This window comes from Leopardus geoffroyi, chromosome C1 (assembly GCF_018350155.1).
Source record: "Leopardus geoffroyi isolate Oge1 chromosome C1, O.geoffroyi_Oge1_pat1.0, whole genome shotgun sequence".
NCBI classification, from domain to species: Eukaryota; Metazoa; Chordata; class Mammalia; order Carnivora; family Felidae; genus Leopardus; species Leopardus geoffroyi.
Window position 1 is genome coordinate 157,942,401 of NC_059328.1, and position 18,378 is coordinate 157,960,778.

General features: G+C 37.6%; 1 protein-coding gene and 1 non-coding gene across 3 annotated transcripts in view; both read left to right on the forward strand.

The window, feature by feature from the left end:
• Positions 1–18,378, forward strand: part of CERS6 (ceramide synthase 6) — a 318,171-nt gene that overhangs the window by 243,101 nt on the left and 56,692 nt on the right. For both annotated transcript variants that reach the window (XM_045480091.1, XM_045480090.1), the window contains exon 7: positions 15,725–15,853. In XM_045480091.1, the coding sequence (XP_045336047.1) occupies positions 15,725–15,853 (129 nt within the window). The remainder of the gene's footprint in view (positions 1–15,724; positions 15,854–18,378) is intronic.
• TRNAR-UCG lies at positions 11,775–11,859 on the forward strand. Its single transcript has one exon. It is a non-coding gene; the product is annotated as a tRNA-Arg (tRNA).

Below are 18,378 nucleotides of genomic sequence, written 5' to 3' on the forward strand. Positions count from 1 at the left end.
TTAGTACCTTATTTTATAAATGAGGAAACTGAACTTTACGTGCAACGTATTTCCAGCTGAAGACATGATCATCCCCTAGCCTTGTTCTTCCAGTAATGCTTATAACCGACAGTTCTATAAGCTAATGGTTTTCCTTGGCTCTCCTCTTTGTTTTGCCGCATACCTGAACCCTTAACGTCACTGACACATTTAGTTTGAGTTGTCTCTACTTTTGCTTAATCTATTGCAGTAGCCTTTTAAATGGTCCTCCTATCTAAGTAGTCATTCTTGTCTACCTGCCACCTAAGAGTTGTGTTTCTAAAACCTTTCAAGACAAAGCCAGACTACTTGGAGCAATATGCAGGTTATCAACATGATTCAAACCCACCTCTCCAGTGTTACTACCCGTCCCTCTTCTCCCCCTTCTGAAACACACATATGTCCTATCTATGAATGTCTTTTCATCATTGTTCAGACATAATTTTTTTCATGCACCTTTTTTTTTTTTAAAGAAGACCTTGCCTTGGCTAGTATATACCCTATTTCCCTCCTCCCAAACCTGACCTAGTCCAAAAATAATATCTTTTTTGAAGGCTAATTCAATTACCCCAAGGTTTTTTATCACTCCATCCTCTGTGTTTAGTTGCCCAATGTGTACATAGTTAATTGTTTTAACTGTGTAGGAGCCTACCTTCCCTAGACTTGGAGAATAGAAGAGCAAGATATGTTCATCTTTATATCATGGCTGTCAATGCACCTGCTTATGATGGGGATCAGTAAGTGTAGGGTGAATGAATAAATGGACTCATCAGAATGTCTTCTGATTTACCAATGGATATCTTCCCAACTCTTTTGCAAACAGAACTATGCATTGTCAAGGAGCACAGTACTTGTAATACTGTAAATTCCTTGGTTCGATCAGTCATCTGCTAAATTGCAGAGTGGTATCCAAGTGGCTACAGAAGAACATTGAAGAGTCTTTGGCTCTAGTACTTGCATCCCCTTTCCCCAGGTGCATGCCTCCCACTTTCCTACAGCAGAGGCTTTCTTGGCTGGCAAAAAGCTGTCTTTCCTTACCTGTGTAGGTACACAGCCTTAATGTGATGTGAGTTCTTTGAATCTCACAAGAGGTGGATGGTCCCTGTAAGGACTAGGGCTTAGGAAAGCAGAGAACTCATTGGCAACAAAAATTTGTGGTTCCTTACTCATGGCATCACTCTGGTCAGTTTCTGGAAATGTTTAAAGATCCTTCAGTGATGGTATGCCAGTTAGGTTAAATTTTGTCTGTCTTACATGAGGGGTCTTCTTCATTCAGGTATATAGTACTTGAAGACTGTCTATGTGCTAGGCATTATGCTAGGCTTATTGTGCATTTTACTTATTTATTTTTTTAAACCTTTAATTGTGATAAAAATCAAAACATAAAAGTTTACCATCTTAACCATTTTAAGTGTACAATTCAGCAGTATTATACACATCTACATTGTTGTGCAACCAGTTTCCAGAACTCTTTTTGTCTTGCATAACTGAAACTCTGTACCCATGAGATAGTAATTCCTCATTGTCCCCTCCCCCCAGCTCCTGGCAACCACCATTCTACTCTCACTATGAATTTGACTACTCTAGGTGCTCATAGAAGTGGAATCATACCATATTTGTCATTTTGTGACTGACTTATTTCACTTAGCATAACGCCCTCAGGATCATCCATGTTGTAGCATGCGTCAGAATTTCCTTTCTTTTTCATGCTGAAAAACATGTGTTTTATTTTCTTTTGAGGAGCATTTTTTTCCAGATTAGTTACAGAAAAAGCTAGTACATAAAAAAAAGAAGTTTGAATATTTTCCCATTTTGTAGCTGGGCAAATTGATATACAGTGAGTTTATGTAAATTTTTCAAGGTTGTGCTATGTGGGAATGAATTAGAGCCCAAGTTTACCCAGCAAAGTTCTGTGATTCACTCTTAGATTAAACACATATGCAATTCTTGTATTATCTTGCCTTGCCATGTTCCTGAATTAGAAGTAGTGAGCCTTTTGCAGCTCTTTGCCATTTTATTGGTTTCTCTTTGCTTAATGAGAATTACGTGTGTCATCTAGAGTCAAAGAGATTAGTAAAATCAAGACTATAACTGTACTTGGCTCCCAGGAGCCAAGACATTGCTAGTGAGTCATTGCTGTACCAACGGTCACCAAACTTCTTCCATTTGCTTGAACTTTCTCAACATTCATTTAATGTATGTTTTCAGTGAGTTAAGAGGACTCATAGAGTCTTCGTTGTTTTAAGTCAAATGACCATTTCTAATATCATAAGTGGTTGATTTTCAGTGGTTGAAGTGTATCATTTTGTATGGATTTAGTATACCTTGCATCAGTGTAGAAACCACCTATGTATAAAAAGGGCAATTTTACAATGAGGTTCATGGAATTGATCTCAACCTTACACATGTTGCCAACGTTTAGCAGTTAAGTGTACATTTTTTCTTAGTCAACACCAGTAGCTTGTCTTAGACATCTGGTACCTCTCCCTTCTTCAGCTGGCCAGAGTACCTTTGTACGTTCCTGGTGCAGTTGGTTTATTCTTCTTCTTGAACAAAATGGGAATTTAGCCACTGCCAGACCTGTGTATTACTCAGCACAGATTTTAATGAGGAAGGCCTCTTTTCTTTCTTTCTTTCTTTCTTTCTTTCTTTCTTTCTTTCTTTCTTTCTTTCCTTCCTTCCTTCCTTCCTTCCTTCCTTCCTTCCTTCCTTCCTTCCTTCCTTCCTTCTTTCATATAATTTATTGTCAAATTGGCTTACATACAACACCCAGTGCTCATCCCAACAAGTGCCGTCCTCAGTGCCCATCACCCTCCCCCCACCTCTCTCAATGCCCATCACCTCTCCCCCATCCACCCTCAGTTTGTTCTCTGTATTTAAGAGTCTCTTGTGGTTTGCCTCCCTCCTTCTCTGTTTGTGACTCTTTTTTCCCCTTCCCTCCCCCCATGGACTTCTGGCAGGTTTCTCAAGATCCACATATGAGTGAAAACATATGATTATCTGCCCTTCTCTGACTGACTTATTTCACTCAGCATAATACCTTCCCGTTCTACCCACGTTGCTGCATATGGCGTAATTTCATTCTTTCTCATTGCCAAGGAGTATTCCATTGTATGTATAAACCACATCTTTATCCATTCATCAGTTGATGGACATTTAGGCTGTTTCCATAATTTGGGTATTGTTGAAAGCGCTGCTATAAACATTGGGGTACATGTGCCCCAATGCATCAGCACTCCTGTATCCCTTGGGTAAATTCCTAGTACTGCTATTGCTGGGTCATAGGGTAGTTCTATTTTTAACTTTTTGAGGAAGGCCTTTTTCTCTGTTGCCTTCTCTTACTAGTGAATTGTAGCCCTTGCTCTTTTCCTTTGCATCTTGTTGACTGTCACTACGGGTCCTTGGTGGTTCCCTCTCCACTGCTCCACTACTCTGAGGATCTGCTGTTCCACCCATCAGCGAGGATTAATCGAATGTCCTGGTGACCAACCGCATTCCCTACCTTGTATGTTGCAACTAGTAACTAAACCCTCTGAAAACAGCCTTCTAATTATGAAATAGAGATGTTTGCAGACACTCATTGACAACACAGTATGGAAAGCTTTTCATAGGGTTATTGATAGAAAGGTTATAAAGAATGTTTTCTTTCATTTCCCTGTTAAATGACAATGAGCTTGAATGGCTGCTTCAAATAAGGACCCAGATTTATAAACATTGAATCCGAATGCGTGCCTCAAACTGTTACAATAAGTAGCTGAAGTGAAGTTTAGAAATCATTTTTTGTGTGTGTGACCTAATGAGTTTCTGAGTCTTTCTAAAATGGCTTTTATGTTCATAAACAATTTTTTCCAGAAGTATTCTAGTATTGCCAGCTTTTTTTCTTTCGGTTGCTGTTTCCAAATAGAATCTGGTGTTTAAAAACGAGAGGAGAACCTCTCATCCCTGTGGCGACAGAGCACATTGACACTGTCTTGATCATTTCCAGAGTTGGTACTTATTTGGTCAGTGATGAGAGTTATTATTATTAACCTTCCCAGAGGGAAGGGACAGCCCAGATGTAGTCATTTGGTATAACGGACTTGTAATTTGAATACCCTATTATGTGCCTCCAAGGTATTTTGAGGATTTTATATTACTTACCTTTTTCTTCTTTCTTCCCTCCATTTATCTGTCCTTCCCTCCCTTCCTCTTTTCCTTCTGCTGTAAGCACAAAATTGTTAAGGTATCTTATTAAAACAACAGGTGTATTCTCAGTATTCAACATTTTTTGAAACATCTTTTATGTCTCAAGGCTTAATTTTTATTAAAATTCTGTTTTTAGCACCTGTTCACAATGTGTATTTCTCCTGCACATCCAGAATTTCCAAGGGAAACTAATAAATGTGTTGGAGCTCAGAACAGATTGCCTGTGTCTAAGCCCTATGTCCCTTTTAACTAAACTGCTGTTTGGCTTGAAGGCCTGGGCCCTTGGCCAATAAACCCTACTTGTGTTCGGAGTCCTTTGTAGGAAATCATCCATGGCCAAGTTCCAGGGCCCAGCTGGTGAAATCAGCTTGTTGCTCTTTTGGTCTTTAACCTGAGAGAAAAACTACATCTTGTAAAAGATCCTAACAGAGAGAAGTGTGATGATTAAGTTTAGCAAGAAACTTCTTGACGGGCTTGTGTTTGCTGTCTGGTAACTTCTGTAGAGAATAACTGGTACCTGTTGCTACGAATGCTTTAGCTGCCTTTTAGGGGCTTGCCATGCTCCGGATTTTCCTGCTTCAGTTAGTTTTAGAGTGAAGAAAATGCATTTCCTTTATAAGGAAGCAGGATGGCATGGAATTTAATGAAATAATATCCGTGAAACTTGTGTATTGCTTGATGAATAGAGCTTAGAACATCACCTAGCACATAGTGATCAAAATTTGGCTGAATCAATATATAGTGCTAAAACCAGCCAACAAACAAAAACCTCCAAAACTAATGGTTATAAATTGTTGTATTTTTGGTCAATTAAAATTAGCAAAAATAATTAGGAAGGGGAACTGACTTAAAGTTGCCAATTTTTTACTTTGTCTAGTAAGGAAATGTAAAGGACACCTGCTACTTACCACCCTCAATTCATAAAGGAAGTTTTAATATTTTAAAGGAGAAAGGATGCCTTGTAATAAAGGACAGACCTTTAAATGTATCTTTATGAAAAAGTTATTATTTTTCTCATTTTCTTCTAGACTAGGGAATAGTTATGGGTATTTTGCCTTAGAAGTTAAAAGGATGGGCTCTGGAATCCATCTACCTTCTCAGCACCACTGGTATGACCTTGACCAACTTACTGTGCCTTGCTTTCCTGATCCAAAGAATGGAGTTCATATAACCTAAGTCACAAGGGTATTGTGTGCATAAAAAAAAGTAATACATGTTCTTTGAGCAGTGCCTGGCACATAGTAAATGCTCAATAAATGTTAGCTATTACTATAGTAATTAACTTGGTTCACCAAATATTGCCACCTCTCTACCCCCAGGCACTCGTTCCTTCTCAGCCATGCCCCCTCTTGTGGTTGGATGGGGCCAGGTGACTGGTAGGCTGTGAGCAAAACTGACTTGAGTCACTTTGGGACTGAGGTATTTTCTAGATCAGCAGTTCTCAAAGTATAGTCTGCGGACCCATGGAGATCCTTTCAGGAGGTCTGCGAGGTCAAAACTGTTTTCATCCTATACTAAGATGTCATTTGCTCCTCTGACTGCGTTGAAATTGTACTCATAGTCCAGGAGTAATAGTGGGCAAAGTTGCAGGCAGTGGCCCCAAACTGTACTAGTAATTGGGTTCTTCACTGCCACATGCTTACAGGAAGAAAAGTTGCCAGTTTCAGTTAAAAATGTTCTTGATGGAGCACTGAGGAATGTTAATTTTATTAAATCTCTCTTCTTGGGTACACACTTAAAAATGTCTTGTGTGATGAAGTAGGAAGTAGGCATAAAGAACCTGTGCAGCTTAACAGTGTACAATAGTGTCCCCAGGAAGATCATGTGCACGTAGTGCTTTCTGTTGGAAGCTGAACTACCTGCTTTCTTCTCCCACAGATCTCATTTTTACTTGGAAGAATGACTAACCGACTGTGGTTATTCCAACTTACGTGTTTGGGAATCATTTTTTTGAAAATGCAAAAGTGACTTTGTCAAGTTGTTTCAAGAAAAAAAAAATGACAATGTTTGTTGTCAATGATAAAGCTGAAGTTCTCGTGCAAAGGTAGATTTTTGGAAGACTTGTGTCCACCAGCGAGAGCTTGATAGCATCTCAATCCATAAAGACTTCTCTAATAAGATTGGTAGTGATATTAATAAAAGTGATTTTTTTAAAATATTAACTCAGGGAACCAGTATTTTCCAAATGACTAATGCATGAGCTGCAGTGGCATGCATGAGTAAAAGATTCATTCAAAGGGCAAGACAGACCAAAGGACTTCACTGTAAAAGAATATGAAAGGGGCATTGATACGGTTTTAGACTCTACGTTGCACCTAACCTTTGAGAATATCCCACTTGTCAAATTTTGGTACAATATCAAAGAATATTCATAACTGTCTGAAAAGACTATTAAGATACTTGTCCCTTTCCAACCGTTAGGCACTTGTTATACTTCAACCAAAATAGCTTAGGACAACAGATTGAATGTATATGCAGTTAAAGAGAATCCAACTCTCCTGTCTTATCTTAGGCCAGACGTCAAAGAGATTTGAAATAATGTAAAACACAGCCATTACATTACAAATAATGTAAAACACAGCTCCTCACTATTTTTTTCTAGTTTTAGAAAATGTAGTTATTTTTCATAAAAAATACTTGTTAATTAACATGTAATAGACTTTATTTAATAAATGTGTTTTACCTATGTTTTGTATTTCTCAGTTTTAACATCTAATGTGGATACTAATAGATATAACCCACATTAAGAAACACTTTTTGGTGTTCTCAATGATTTTTAAAAATACAAAAGTGGTCTGAGACAAGAACGTTTAAGAACTGCTGGTGGAGATTATTTTTAAGGATTTTCTAGAGATACGATTCCAAGGTAGTGCCTCAGCTTGTATTGATGTGTCCTTGTCCTTTGTTTGCAAAGCTCAGATCACAACAATGACACGTGCCCATCCTGAGAGAGATGGAACGCGATGTGGTGTTCTCTCTGTGTCACCTGTGCGCTAGACACAGGCAGGCAGGCCACTTTATGGCTTCTTGCCCAGAGGTGCAGAGTTGCTCTTTTGTGTGTCCACTTGTGATTGGAGTAGGAATATCCTGCCTCCAGAGTTCTGAGGCAGATATTCCTGACTCTTAGGCCTTGGTTCTGTTGCTTTCTCAATACTGTGTCTTCAGAATATAAGAAGGGTAGAAGAGGCAGCTCATTTTAATAAGCTACCACCTGTGAGCAGAACATTTCAACCCAGTGCTGTGTGTAGGCTGGTGGGAAGACAATGGAACAGTGTTGTCTGGAAGAGAAATGTGTCTTCTGGGGCAATTTTATCAGATTTTATTCAAAGGCTGCCTTAACAAGTGGGTTAATCTGGCAGTCAGACTCCCAAGTGCCCTGCCAGGGGAGGGCTCTCAAGCATCTTTAGATGTCACAGTCAGACTGCTGGGCCATAGACAGACCTGGGGCAGGGTGGCAGCACACGTCCTGCAGTCCACAGTGCAGGCGGGTGCCAGCCAGGAGCCTCTTCTTCCAGTGCGGTGCAAAGAGTCTCAGCATTGCCCCATTGCAGAGACCCACATGCCATGACATATTGCTGCTGGTCTAGGGCTCTGGGGCTTTAAGTCTAGGGTCTGTGGAGTCCCACCGTCTCGCAGGAGGTTACATCAGTACTTGAAAGGTTCCACTTTCGTTTGGCTGGTTCAGTCATTCAGTTTCCTCTGGGGAGTTTCTCTCAAGTCACCCCAGGGGTCTTGGAAACACACCCACTCTGGTTTATCATAGCTCTAACTCTCTCCCCAACTCCATTAATCCCCTCCGTTTCTGTCCCCATAAATACAAATGGATCCACTCTCACATCCTTCCTTCTGGCTTCCTAAGAAGGGGCACCCTTTCCACTCATGGCTAACCCTGCACCTTTGCTCTTGGTCCCCCTTCTCTCCCTGCCTTCCAGATATGGACCGTGTTCCCCTTGTTAGTCTCTCATATATGTTTCCAGAAGTGTCCTCTCTCTACAGCATCCTTCCTCACAGCCATCTTTTCTCACATGTTTGTTTCTGAGAAGCAGCCTGCTGCATAGTTAGGAGCCTGGGCTCTGGGGTCACACACAACTGAATTCAGATGTGGTCTCAAGCCCATTCTTACTGTGTGACTTTGGAATAATTGTATAACATCTCTGTGCCTCAGTTTCTTTCCAAAATTCAGTTCTAATAGTACTTGCTTTATGTGACTAAATGACAGCATCAGACAGAGCCTTTGGGGCTTGAAAATTAGTAGGCAGATTGGAAGGTAGATAGGACTTCACCACGTAGTCGAAGTAGAGTGGGGCTTGGAGAAAAGAAGAGAAACTACCAGCATTCCAGCCAGAAAAAAAAAAAACAAAAAAACCACATGGCTAGAGGCCTGCATGGGGCCAAGAAGAAGCATGACAGGTGAGTTCTGCAGGTAGAGTTCTGGCTGCTTGTGAAGAGGAGTGGGGAGCTCAGGCAGCTAAAGAACGAGGAGTTAGAGGACAAGAGATAAGGCTGATGATAACAGTAAGAGTTCCTCTGAACCCCTTCTGACAACTTACAGCATCGTCTCAACTTGGTTGATCTGAAGGAGACATGTTTCATCTTCATCTAAAGCACAAAATTGAGTCCTTGATTGCCTGTTGTCATTTTGGGCCTCAAGGGCTTTGGCAGTAAATATGAAGATGATGGCTTTTGAGTCCTGGGATGTTTCTGATTTTACTTGAGCACAGTCTGCCCCCTACTGATCATTCTGGATGTTTTCAACCTAAATGGGTTTACTTGATATCATTAAGTGCTGCCATTTGCTTTCATCCTCAAGGATATTGGGGGGAGGGGAGGGAGAGGAGAGGGGGAGAGAATAAAGTCTGTAAACCTGTGCACCACTTAAAACTGTTATATTTAAAGTGTCTCAGAAGTGACCCTTCTAGCATTAAAAACTAGTTAGTGTGACTGGGCCAAGTGTAATTTAAATGGAGCCCAGAACGCATATATTAAGGCCTCCAACTCCAGGCACTTGTAATTTGACACTACTGGTAGTGATGAAAATTTCTGAAGACCCAAAGTTCAATGAGAAAAATAAATGCATGTATAATTAAGAAAAATATCTACGTCGTTTGAAAGCATAATGTATTTCAAGAGTGCGCTCTTGATGAAGAAAGGAAAGGAAAACATGAAGGAGGACTCCAGGGAGTTGCAAATTAAGTTCTGTGCTCTGACCAGGCACACTAGAAGGGAATTAGTGGCACTATCTTACTATTTTCTGTTGTGCAAATAAAATTTTATTGTATCCTTCTCCACAGTAATAAAATCAATTAAAGATTAAATATTAACTAAATAACACATAGGAGACAAGATTATGAGTTCTTGATCTTGAAATAGTACCATAAATGTTACACAGGAGAAAGATTGGGTAAACACTGCTTATCCAGCGGTTCTTTACTTCATTTTGTATATGTTCCCGGAAGCTATAAAGTAAAGGCACATCTAACAGTAGGGAAAGTAATGTTGCCTCCAGACAGCTTTTGTTTTGAAAGCCGGTAAAGAAACTTCGTGATTTTCAAATATGAGAATTTTGATAGATACCTGCAAAATTTTTTTGATAGTTGATCTGAATTTTAAGAGTAATATTTTATGATTTCTTCAGAACAAGTAAAAATTAAATCTCTTGTACATTCTTTGTCTGAGAAAGTTGGACATAATACTATGCAATTGTCACATCTCAGATAACATGATTTAAGTATCCCATAATATGTTCTTAGATGCGGCTCTAAGACAGGGGTCATCAGACTTTTCTGTGAATGGCCAGATAGTAAATATTTTAAACTTGCAGGCCACAAAGTCTCTGTTGCAAGTATTCAACTCTACCACATTAGGAAGAACTCTGCCATAGACAATGGTTAAACAAATGAATGCGACAATGTTCTCTTTATTTACAAAAATAAATGGGGAGCCAGATTTGGCTTGGGGGCTATAGTGTGCCTTTCTCTGCTCTAAGGTAGAGTAACCTAGGTGTACATATTGACCAAATAGTGAGGATATGAGATTTGAGTATGGCTAATAGAGATATTTAAATCATATCAGTACGTATTTTTTAAACATTTTGATAATAACAGTAGTAAATTCAGTCTTTAATCAGTCTCTTGGCATTTACTGTTTTTAGAATGATGTGTGTATACGACAGTTAACTTCCTCAAAGACCTGAGTCTGTATACATTTAGTACAAAGGTGGAAAAATCTAATCTATTGAAAAAAAAGTGTTGAAATAAACTTGATTTGGTGTAAATGAAGTTTTATTCATGGATTGAGTTTTAGAGAAGAGATAATTGAATAATTTCTGCTAGAACTACTCTACTTTATAATTGAACAAATATTTCTCAAATCAATCACACATTTTTATCCCTTCCCAAATTCTCCTGTGAATATTTACCCTAGCATGCCTAGGCTACCCATGAGAGTGAAAGTGAATTCACATTACAGTTTTTGAAGAGGCTTGTTATTTAAAATATCTCTCTTTAAATGGCACATTTAACCAGTTCTATTTATAGTACACCAAAATTCAAGGCCAGTTAAAAATAAAATACCCAAATAAATTGAGGGAGATTGCAGATACCCAAAGGTTGACATTTAAATACATTGTGTGAACTTTTCACATCATGCATGGGTAAGAGAAAGGTATAATTGTTTTCAGATTGCCTAATATGGGGCAAATCAGAATCAACTCATTTCTGTTGATCACCATGAATATACTTTTATTTCCGTCATCATCTCAAGACCTAGACAGTTTCTTAGTCTCTTGTTTCTTTTTTTAAGAGTTTTTTGTTTTTTTTTTTAATATACTCATGCTGTCCCTCAGGACTTTAGCTATAGCCAAAGGTTGAGAACCTACGATATTTTTGTATTACCTCAACAGAAAAAGTATTTACCTATGATTATTCTTGCTATATGTAAGTTTTCTCTGAAATCCTCCCCCACTGCCATCTGTATGTTTGTGCTGCAGCAGGACTGGAGCCTGACTGGCCACTCTGCCCTGCACGTTGCCAGGTTACCTGCCACAAGTCCACTTCCTGCCCAGCCGTGCTTCTCCCCAACTTGCTGACTTTCACTGTCAGGTTGCAAACTCCCAAGTGAAGAGATAGGAAGACAGTTTGTTATTGATCTCTATTAAAAATGACATGTTATTCTGTCAAAAGTCACACAAATTTCTATGTACCCTGAAGGTTCAAATTAAAAAAAAACTGTTTAAAAGCCAAAACAAAACAAATAGACATGAGAGATTTCAACGATGGTTGCAGTTGCCATGCACCGAAATCAGTCTTAAATTATGATGTTGTCCTTCTGTTCCTTAGAGAATTTGAAAATCTGTTAAATGGGTAACCTGGTGCTAATTATCTGATTTCTATTCATTCTATTAAAGTTTATTATATTTATTTTATTTGTTAAATTCAGGTTAGCTAATACATGTCATTTGCATCTGAGAGGTAAGAGTTTTCTTTGCCTTACACTTTAGAAATATTTCATATTCTTCACTATTCATGCACATCTAAATCAGCTATCACTTAAAATCTTGGCCTCCTTGGGGTGCCTGGGTGGCTCAGTTGGTTGAGCATCTGACTTCGGCTCAGGTCATGATCTCACGGTCCGTGGGTTCGAGCCCCACGTCGGGCTCTGTGCTGACAGCTCAGAGCCTGGAGCCCGTTTCAGATTCTGTGTCTCCTCTCTCTCTGCCCCTCCCCTGTTCATGCTCTGTCTCTCTCTGTCTCAAAAATAAATAAACGTTAAAAAAAAAATCTTGGCCTCCTTATTCCTTTTTTCAGAAGGTTCACCAGTGTTTTGCTTTATTTGTTGCAAAGATTATTCCCAAAAGAAACTATAAGAAATTATTCATACTTTATCCAGGAAATGGGAATTTAAGGAACAAGCTTCTTGTTGTTTGTGGGGTTTTTTTCCTAATGAGAAATGAGTTAATTTTGCTTTCATAAAAACTTGCATATCAAGATGAATTTCTGGTGCCTCCTGGAGACAGAGCATTATTTGCAAGACTCTCTGCATCCTGATCATTGCCAAGGGAGTTCCATCGTATAGAACATCAGACTTGGTTTTAATGAGAAGGGTGATCCCTCTGGCCTTTCGTCACTAATATTTTATTTTGTATAAATTCCTCTTGCGGAACTGAACTAAGGATGCCATTTCTCATTCTAACGGTTGGAGATGGAGCCCACGTAGCTGGAATTTCTGTTGTGGAAGCAACACAGATCAGACTAAGAGGCTGTTCTAGGTTCTCCAAATGCCATTCAGTATGTAATAAGGAAAAAAACACCATTGTCTTACCAGTTTCTGCTATTAAAATGGATGGCTCTTCCTTGAATTCTTTCATTATAGATTCATTCTAATTGACTCTGAGTCAAGACCACATCCGATTTTCATTTCTTTCTCTGATAATTAACAGGGAACAGCCATTGGAATGAGGGCTGAGGTCAGGGTCTGTATTAGGCAGGAAACATGGAAGGAGCCCTTGATCTTGGCTGTGAAGATGTCCAGAAACAATATGGCAGAACAGCAGGAGGTTAGGAACACCAGTGAAGCAGTCTGTTTTGAATCAGGTCTTTGGAATCAGTCCTTAGTCTGAGGGCCAAGAAGAAATCACAGTCTTTCTACCTAATTGCTGCTACCAAGAATGCAGGAAAACATTCTCAACCGAAAATAGTAAGATTCCTGCAGCTATGCCTGTGTGTTCACACCAGTCATTTTCAGCAATAACAAACATGAGGATGAGGTTTCCTACCCTGCATTGATAATGTCCAAGTTGACAATTTATGTATAAAACTATTATTTGGACCAGATTCAATACCTGTAAAAAGAAAGCTATCAAGGTAAGGAGATGTAACACATAAAATAATGATTTGCATGGCTTTTATTTGAAGGTATTTTGTATAATGCTTTCTGAAGCAGAAATGTAAAAGGCAATTAACTCATTATTCATGCTTTTTTCATATTCATACAGATATGACTGTATAATGAAAATTGGTCTTTTGCCATGGGCATAACGCTGAGTCTCTTAGTAATAAGTATTTTCCAGGACCAGGGGATTTATATGCTGAAATCATTTTCACAAAGCAAACTTTGCCTCAAAAACAAGGCTCTTGTTTTTAGGGGATGCTTGCTATATTGCCAAGATCTTTGTGTTGTTTACCAACAGTTATATCAGATACAAATTAGGAAATTTAATTATAAAATGGTCCTAATCATCCATAAGTGTTTTAATTAGCTTATATTTATTCATTTTTAAACTAAATAGAGAAAACTTCTGTTTTCTTTCAGTAAATCCAGAGCAGTCATTCAGGGCTGAACAATAACAAATGTGGAAAATGTTCTGGTTAGGCGCTCAGCTGGTTAGACTTTAAATCTGTGTATTGAGCTTGGGCAAATATAAACCCACTCAACTATTGGATTAAGTGCTATATGTTTTCATGCAATTATGTTTGAGAAATGGTTTAAAATATCAGTTGATAGGTTAGTTCCACTTGATGCATTGTTTCAAAGTAGTTACTGTCTGGTAGAACACTATACTCCAGGTAATGGAACCTAATACATTTTTGATAACAGAGATTTCATCTTCCAGTGGAAAACATTATCAGAACAATTTTCATTGTATGCCTAAGGCATTTGGGTATTGTCCAACTTTAGTGATTTAGGAAAATCCTAGATCCCACAAGAACATCAGAAAATCAGAAGTAGGTAAAACTAGTAAGTTGAGTCTGTATATAATCTCACTCATGAAACTCATTAAGTAACATGATCATTATTTCTCTCTGCCAGTGAGCTGAGAACTAAATGGGGAATGTGGTTCTGAAGGAAGGAGCATAGTGGTAGGTCAAGAGTGTGCAAGATTTGGTTCTGTGGTTCTGCTGTGGGCAGTTAGGATTGACTGATGCAAGACGGATAATTTTTCCAACAGTGGTATCCACAATCAACGTAATATGGTTAATCTGGAGACTAGGTTAACTGAAAGTAAGAGAAATAGTTGCAGTTCCTTTTTAAAATGATCTGACCTTATTTTGGACATGAAAACATTGTTTATCCTAGTAATAAATCAGTATGTATGGTTATCAATAACCATACATAGTGGCACTTGCCAAGGCAGAAAAGTAACCTTTGGATATAGTCACCAGAGTATATACAGAACAATTTAAACTCTGTGAGTTTAACACACACACACACACACACACACACACACACACACACACACACACACACACATTTAACTTTTCATCATTGCCATTTAAAGCTTGATTTTATAAAACATAAAAAAATATTTTTAAATGTTCTGCATCACAGGAATTTAAATAGTATAAATATCCATAGCTTTGTAGGTTCATGTTATATATATTAAAATCAAGTAATTGAATTTTTTTTCAATATAGGAACTACACAATGAAATAAATGGCACAGGACCTAATAGCAATATTTCATTACTTATGGATTAATATTAGTTACTTTCAAGATCTAAACAAAGGCCGTTGTTTAAACGTTTTAAACCCATTTAAAAGTCACCACAGTTGACCTTTCAAATCTGAAACTATATGACATCAATAGCTGCTGAATAAAGCAGTGTATATATGCACATACTTGCTCTCTCTCTTTCTCAGTTTCATAATATGCCTTTCATTTTTGGCTAATTTATTTGTCACTACATAAATAGTGTATTTTTCCAAGGCTTCAAGTAGATAACCATTAGGGCCAATCTTGGCATTTAAAATCCCAGAGAAGTTCAAGTATACTTTGGGAGAGAGAGATTTATAAACAAGAGTAAAAATATTAGTAAATGAGAGACTGTATTTCCAAGCAACAGAAATCCCACATCACAGCAGACCATGTCCAGATGGTTAGAAGATAAATCTATGTCAGAGTAAGATGATCTTTTCATATGGGCCAACAAGCAGCTCCATTGAAGTTGACCACAATAAGGATGGCCAATTTACCATTACTATTGCCATTTTTGTTCCTAATGACTGTGGACCAGTAATGGTTAAGATTTAGAGCTTGATTTTGTAGGATTCATCAGAAAAGCCACATATTAGGATTCTTATTTTAACGTTTCAGTGGACAGATTCCAGGAGAAGGATGCAAAATCCCCAGCCACAGAAGTCAGAGAAGTGGTTCAGTTGGACCTGCATGGCTGCCCAAAAGATTTTACTCAAGTACAAATCCAAGTAATGCCTTTCTTTGCTTGAAATCCTGAGGTAATTTCTCCCATAGCTTCAAATTCCTTGGTTTAGTACAAAACACTCTTTATGATCTGGCCTTAGCCTTGGCATTTATCACATTCTCGAGAGTCACTGGTCCCTGGTGTGTGTCTGCCACTCTGTGGTGAACTCCCAGAGGGTAGGAAATATATCTTATTCATCTTAGGATCCCCAGTGCTAGGTCCAGTAAGAACCTCAGTAAGTATCTGTTGAATGGTTGAACAGATGGATGGAAATATTGCAGTACTCTTAAGACCTAACATGGCTGTGTTTTTTCCTTCCCCAAGGACTTTGGCATCATGATCCTGCATCACATTGTAGCTATTTTCTTGATTTCCTTTTCATATGTCAACAATATGGCCCGAGTAGGGACCCTGATCCTCTGTCTTCACGATTCATCTGATGCTCTTCTAGAGGTAAACATTTTCTTTTATCTTTAAGAGTTCAAAATCCAGAATTCAGGAAATCCCCAAGACCATCACTTCTATAGTATGCTAGACAGTGTTGGGGGAAGATAGTATATGATTGATTTAAAGCTGCCGAGTGTTTCTTTTGGAAATTGTTAAAGTGAGACTTTAGTATATAAATTTTTGTACTAAGAATGTTGATCATCATAGGATTCTTTATTACTAGAACAATGAAAACCTTCACTATTCCACACTTAAGAAAATGGATGTTTTACAGTCAGAAAATCATTATTTGAATAGGTTTTGTTTCTGGTGTTGTAAAGTTCCACGCTGATGTATATGGGAAGTGTAGATAACTCAATTCAGTTATTAATGGTAGTTGTACATCCTGATGAAATTATTTAACGATCATAGTTTTTCTTCACAATATACATGTTATCCTAGTATTTTTACAGTGATAAGTGTATATGATTTGCATATTAAATATAAAAACTATGTTCTCTCTATATATAAGTATAAAGAGTATCTGAGGAAATATTGGTTGTATTTTTATTAACTTTCTAAACCATTATTACTTAGGATCATTTAAGTAGCAACAAAACAAAACAAAACAAAACACCAAGAAGAAGTAAAAGAAAAATGCTTCTAGCATATTTCAAAAGATAAAACCCATGGAAAATTTTGATGTGGTATTTACTCTTAATCATGGCCCCTATGAAGAGACACACCCAATAGAGATATATAATTAAATAAAATATTTTAAATTTATGCTAAGAAGTTTATGGAACTGGTGAAAGATAAACTTACCAAAGTATAAATTTCATGTAGAGATGGGTCTTATAATCTATATGCTGAGTTTTTATTCTTCTTGGCCCACAGTTCTGCCCCTTTGAAGTAATACTGTCACTGTGAATAGAGAAGTGCCCTCAAATAATGATCTACTATTACAGTATAAGCAAAATTCCATATGATAAAATTGAATCTGCTATAAAGACAATTAGTCAAGGCTTGAAATATATATAGCACTTTATGAAAAATTCTGTTCCCTATAAGGCTATGAAACAGAAACACTGCCCTAATGGGCTAAATATGTCAGATGATAGTGTGGCACTGTGATTTTTAAGTGATTTGAGCTAGGCTCTATTTAGCATATTTTTTAAAGGAGAAATGTAATTGTATAAGAGCAATCTGAAAATCAGTTACCATTTGGCTAAATCCTCAGTATGCTTGAAAGTGGAGATTTATGCAGCAATCTACAGTTTTGAAACCAACCCTGTACAGTTTGCCAACTTTAATGTCTATGGAAATGGCTGGTTGAATCTTTGTCTACCACTTTTATCCAGAAAGGAAAATAACCCAGAAATGTCAGTCATATGGCTTGAAAGCAAATATTCTTCATCACGTGGATTTTCTTTACATTATACAGTAATGGTTGAGACTATCCAAATAATGAGATATGTCAACCATCAACTCTTTGAAGTGGGATGTATGACCTCGACATTTCAGAAAATTGCATGTTTGATGCCTTTTGATTGAATACTTGTGAAGAATGTAAGAGAAAAATGGTTTACCTAGGCAGAAGGAGGCAGAAGATGATTTTTTTCTTTCTTACTATAAATCATGGTGTCACACCCAAAGTACTCATGAAATTAAAAGTTCATAATCCTGACTTCTGCTCAGTTAATAGGTACTTTTTTCTTAGAAATCCATTTCTCTCATAGTTCTGTGTTTTACTTGAAGCTACCAAATTTTAGCTTCTGTGGATGCTGTCAACAATCCTTTCAAGATTGACTCAGCTAATTTAACTTTCTAAGAAGTAGAAATAATGTTATGAATTGAGCAAGACATCTTCAGTTTATAACCCTGTGTGTGGGAGCGTGCAAATTCTAGGTGAAAATGTAGAAAGAGGTGATCGAGCAAAATTATGTTTTCAGCGTCACCTGTTATTAGAATCATCTGTAAAAAGTAGATGGTAGGAAAAGGGATGTAATTTCTTCCTTAACTTATAATATAAAAAGTGGTCATTAAATTACTGACATAAATCGTTAGAGTAATTCTCATGGACACTTGGAACATTAGTGACTTTCATCTAGAAAATGACCCATTAATGTAACTTTGAAAATTATACCTAAGTGGATTCATTGAAATAACATGATCTTGACATGTTCTTCATTTCTAAATTTATGACAATAAGCCAAGAAACTGTCTTCCCAGATATTCCTTATTACTGTTTAAGGAAAACCTATAACTCTAAATAGAAGAAAGCAGTGCAGAAAGTCTCCATATATTCTGTATAAAGTCTGTGGCCTTAGTGTTTGCAACTCATTAGAGGTTTCAAGGATTGCCTAGTACCTTCTACTCTGACCTGTTATGACAAATTCCTGTGTTGGTGTCTTTGGCTTGCTAATATCATCTATAATGCAAGAATTTTCTTATTTTTCTGTTTCCCTGAGATCAACCATATAATTGAATTTTTCAGGTTGCTGAATGTTTGATTAAATCTGTGACAGTCAGTAGTTCTACTTCTAGCTAAT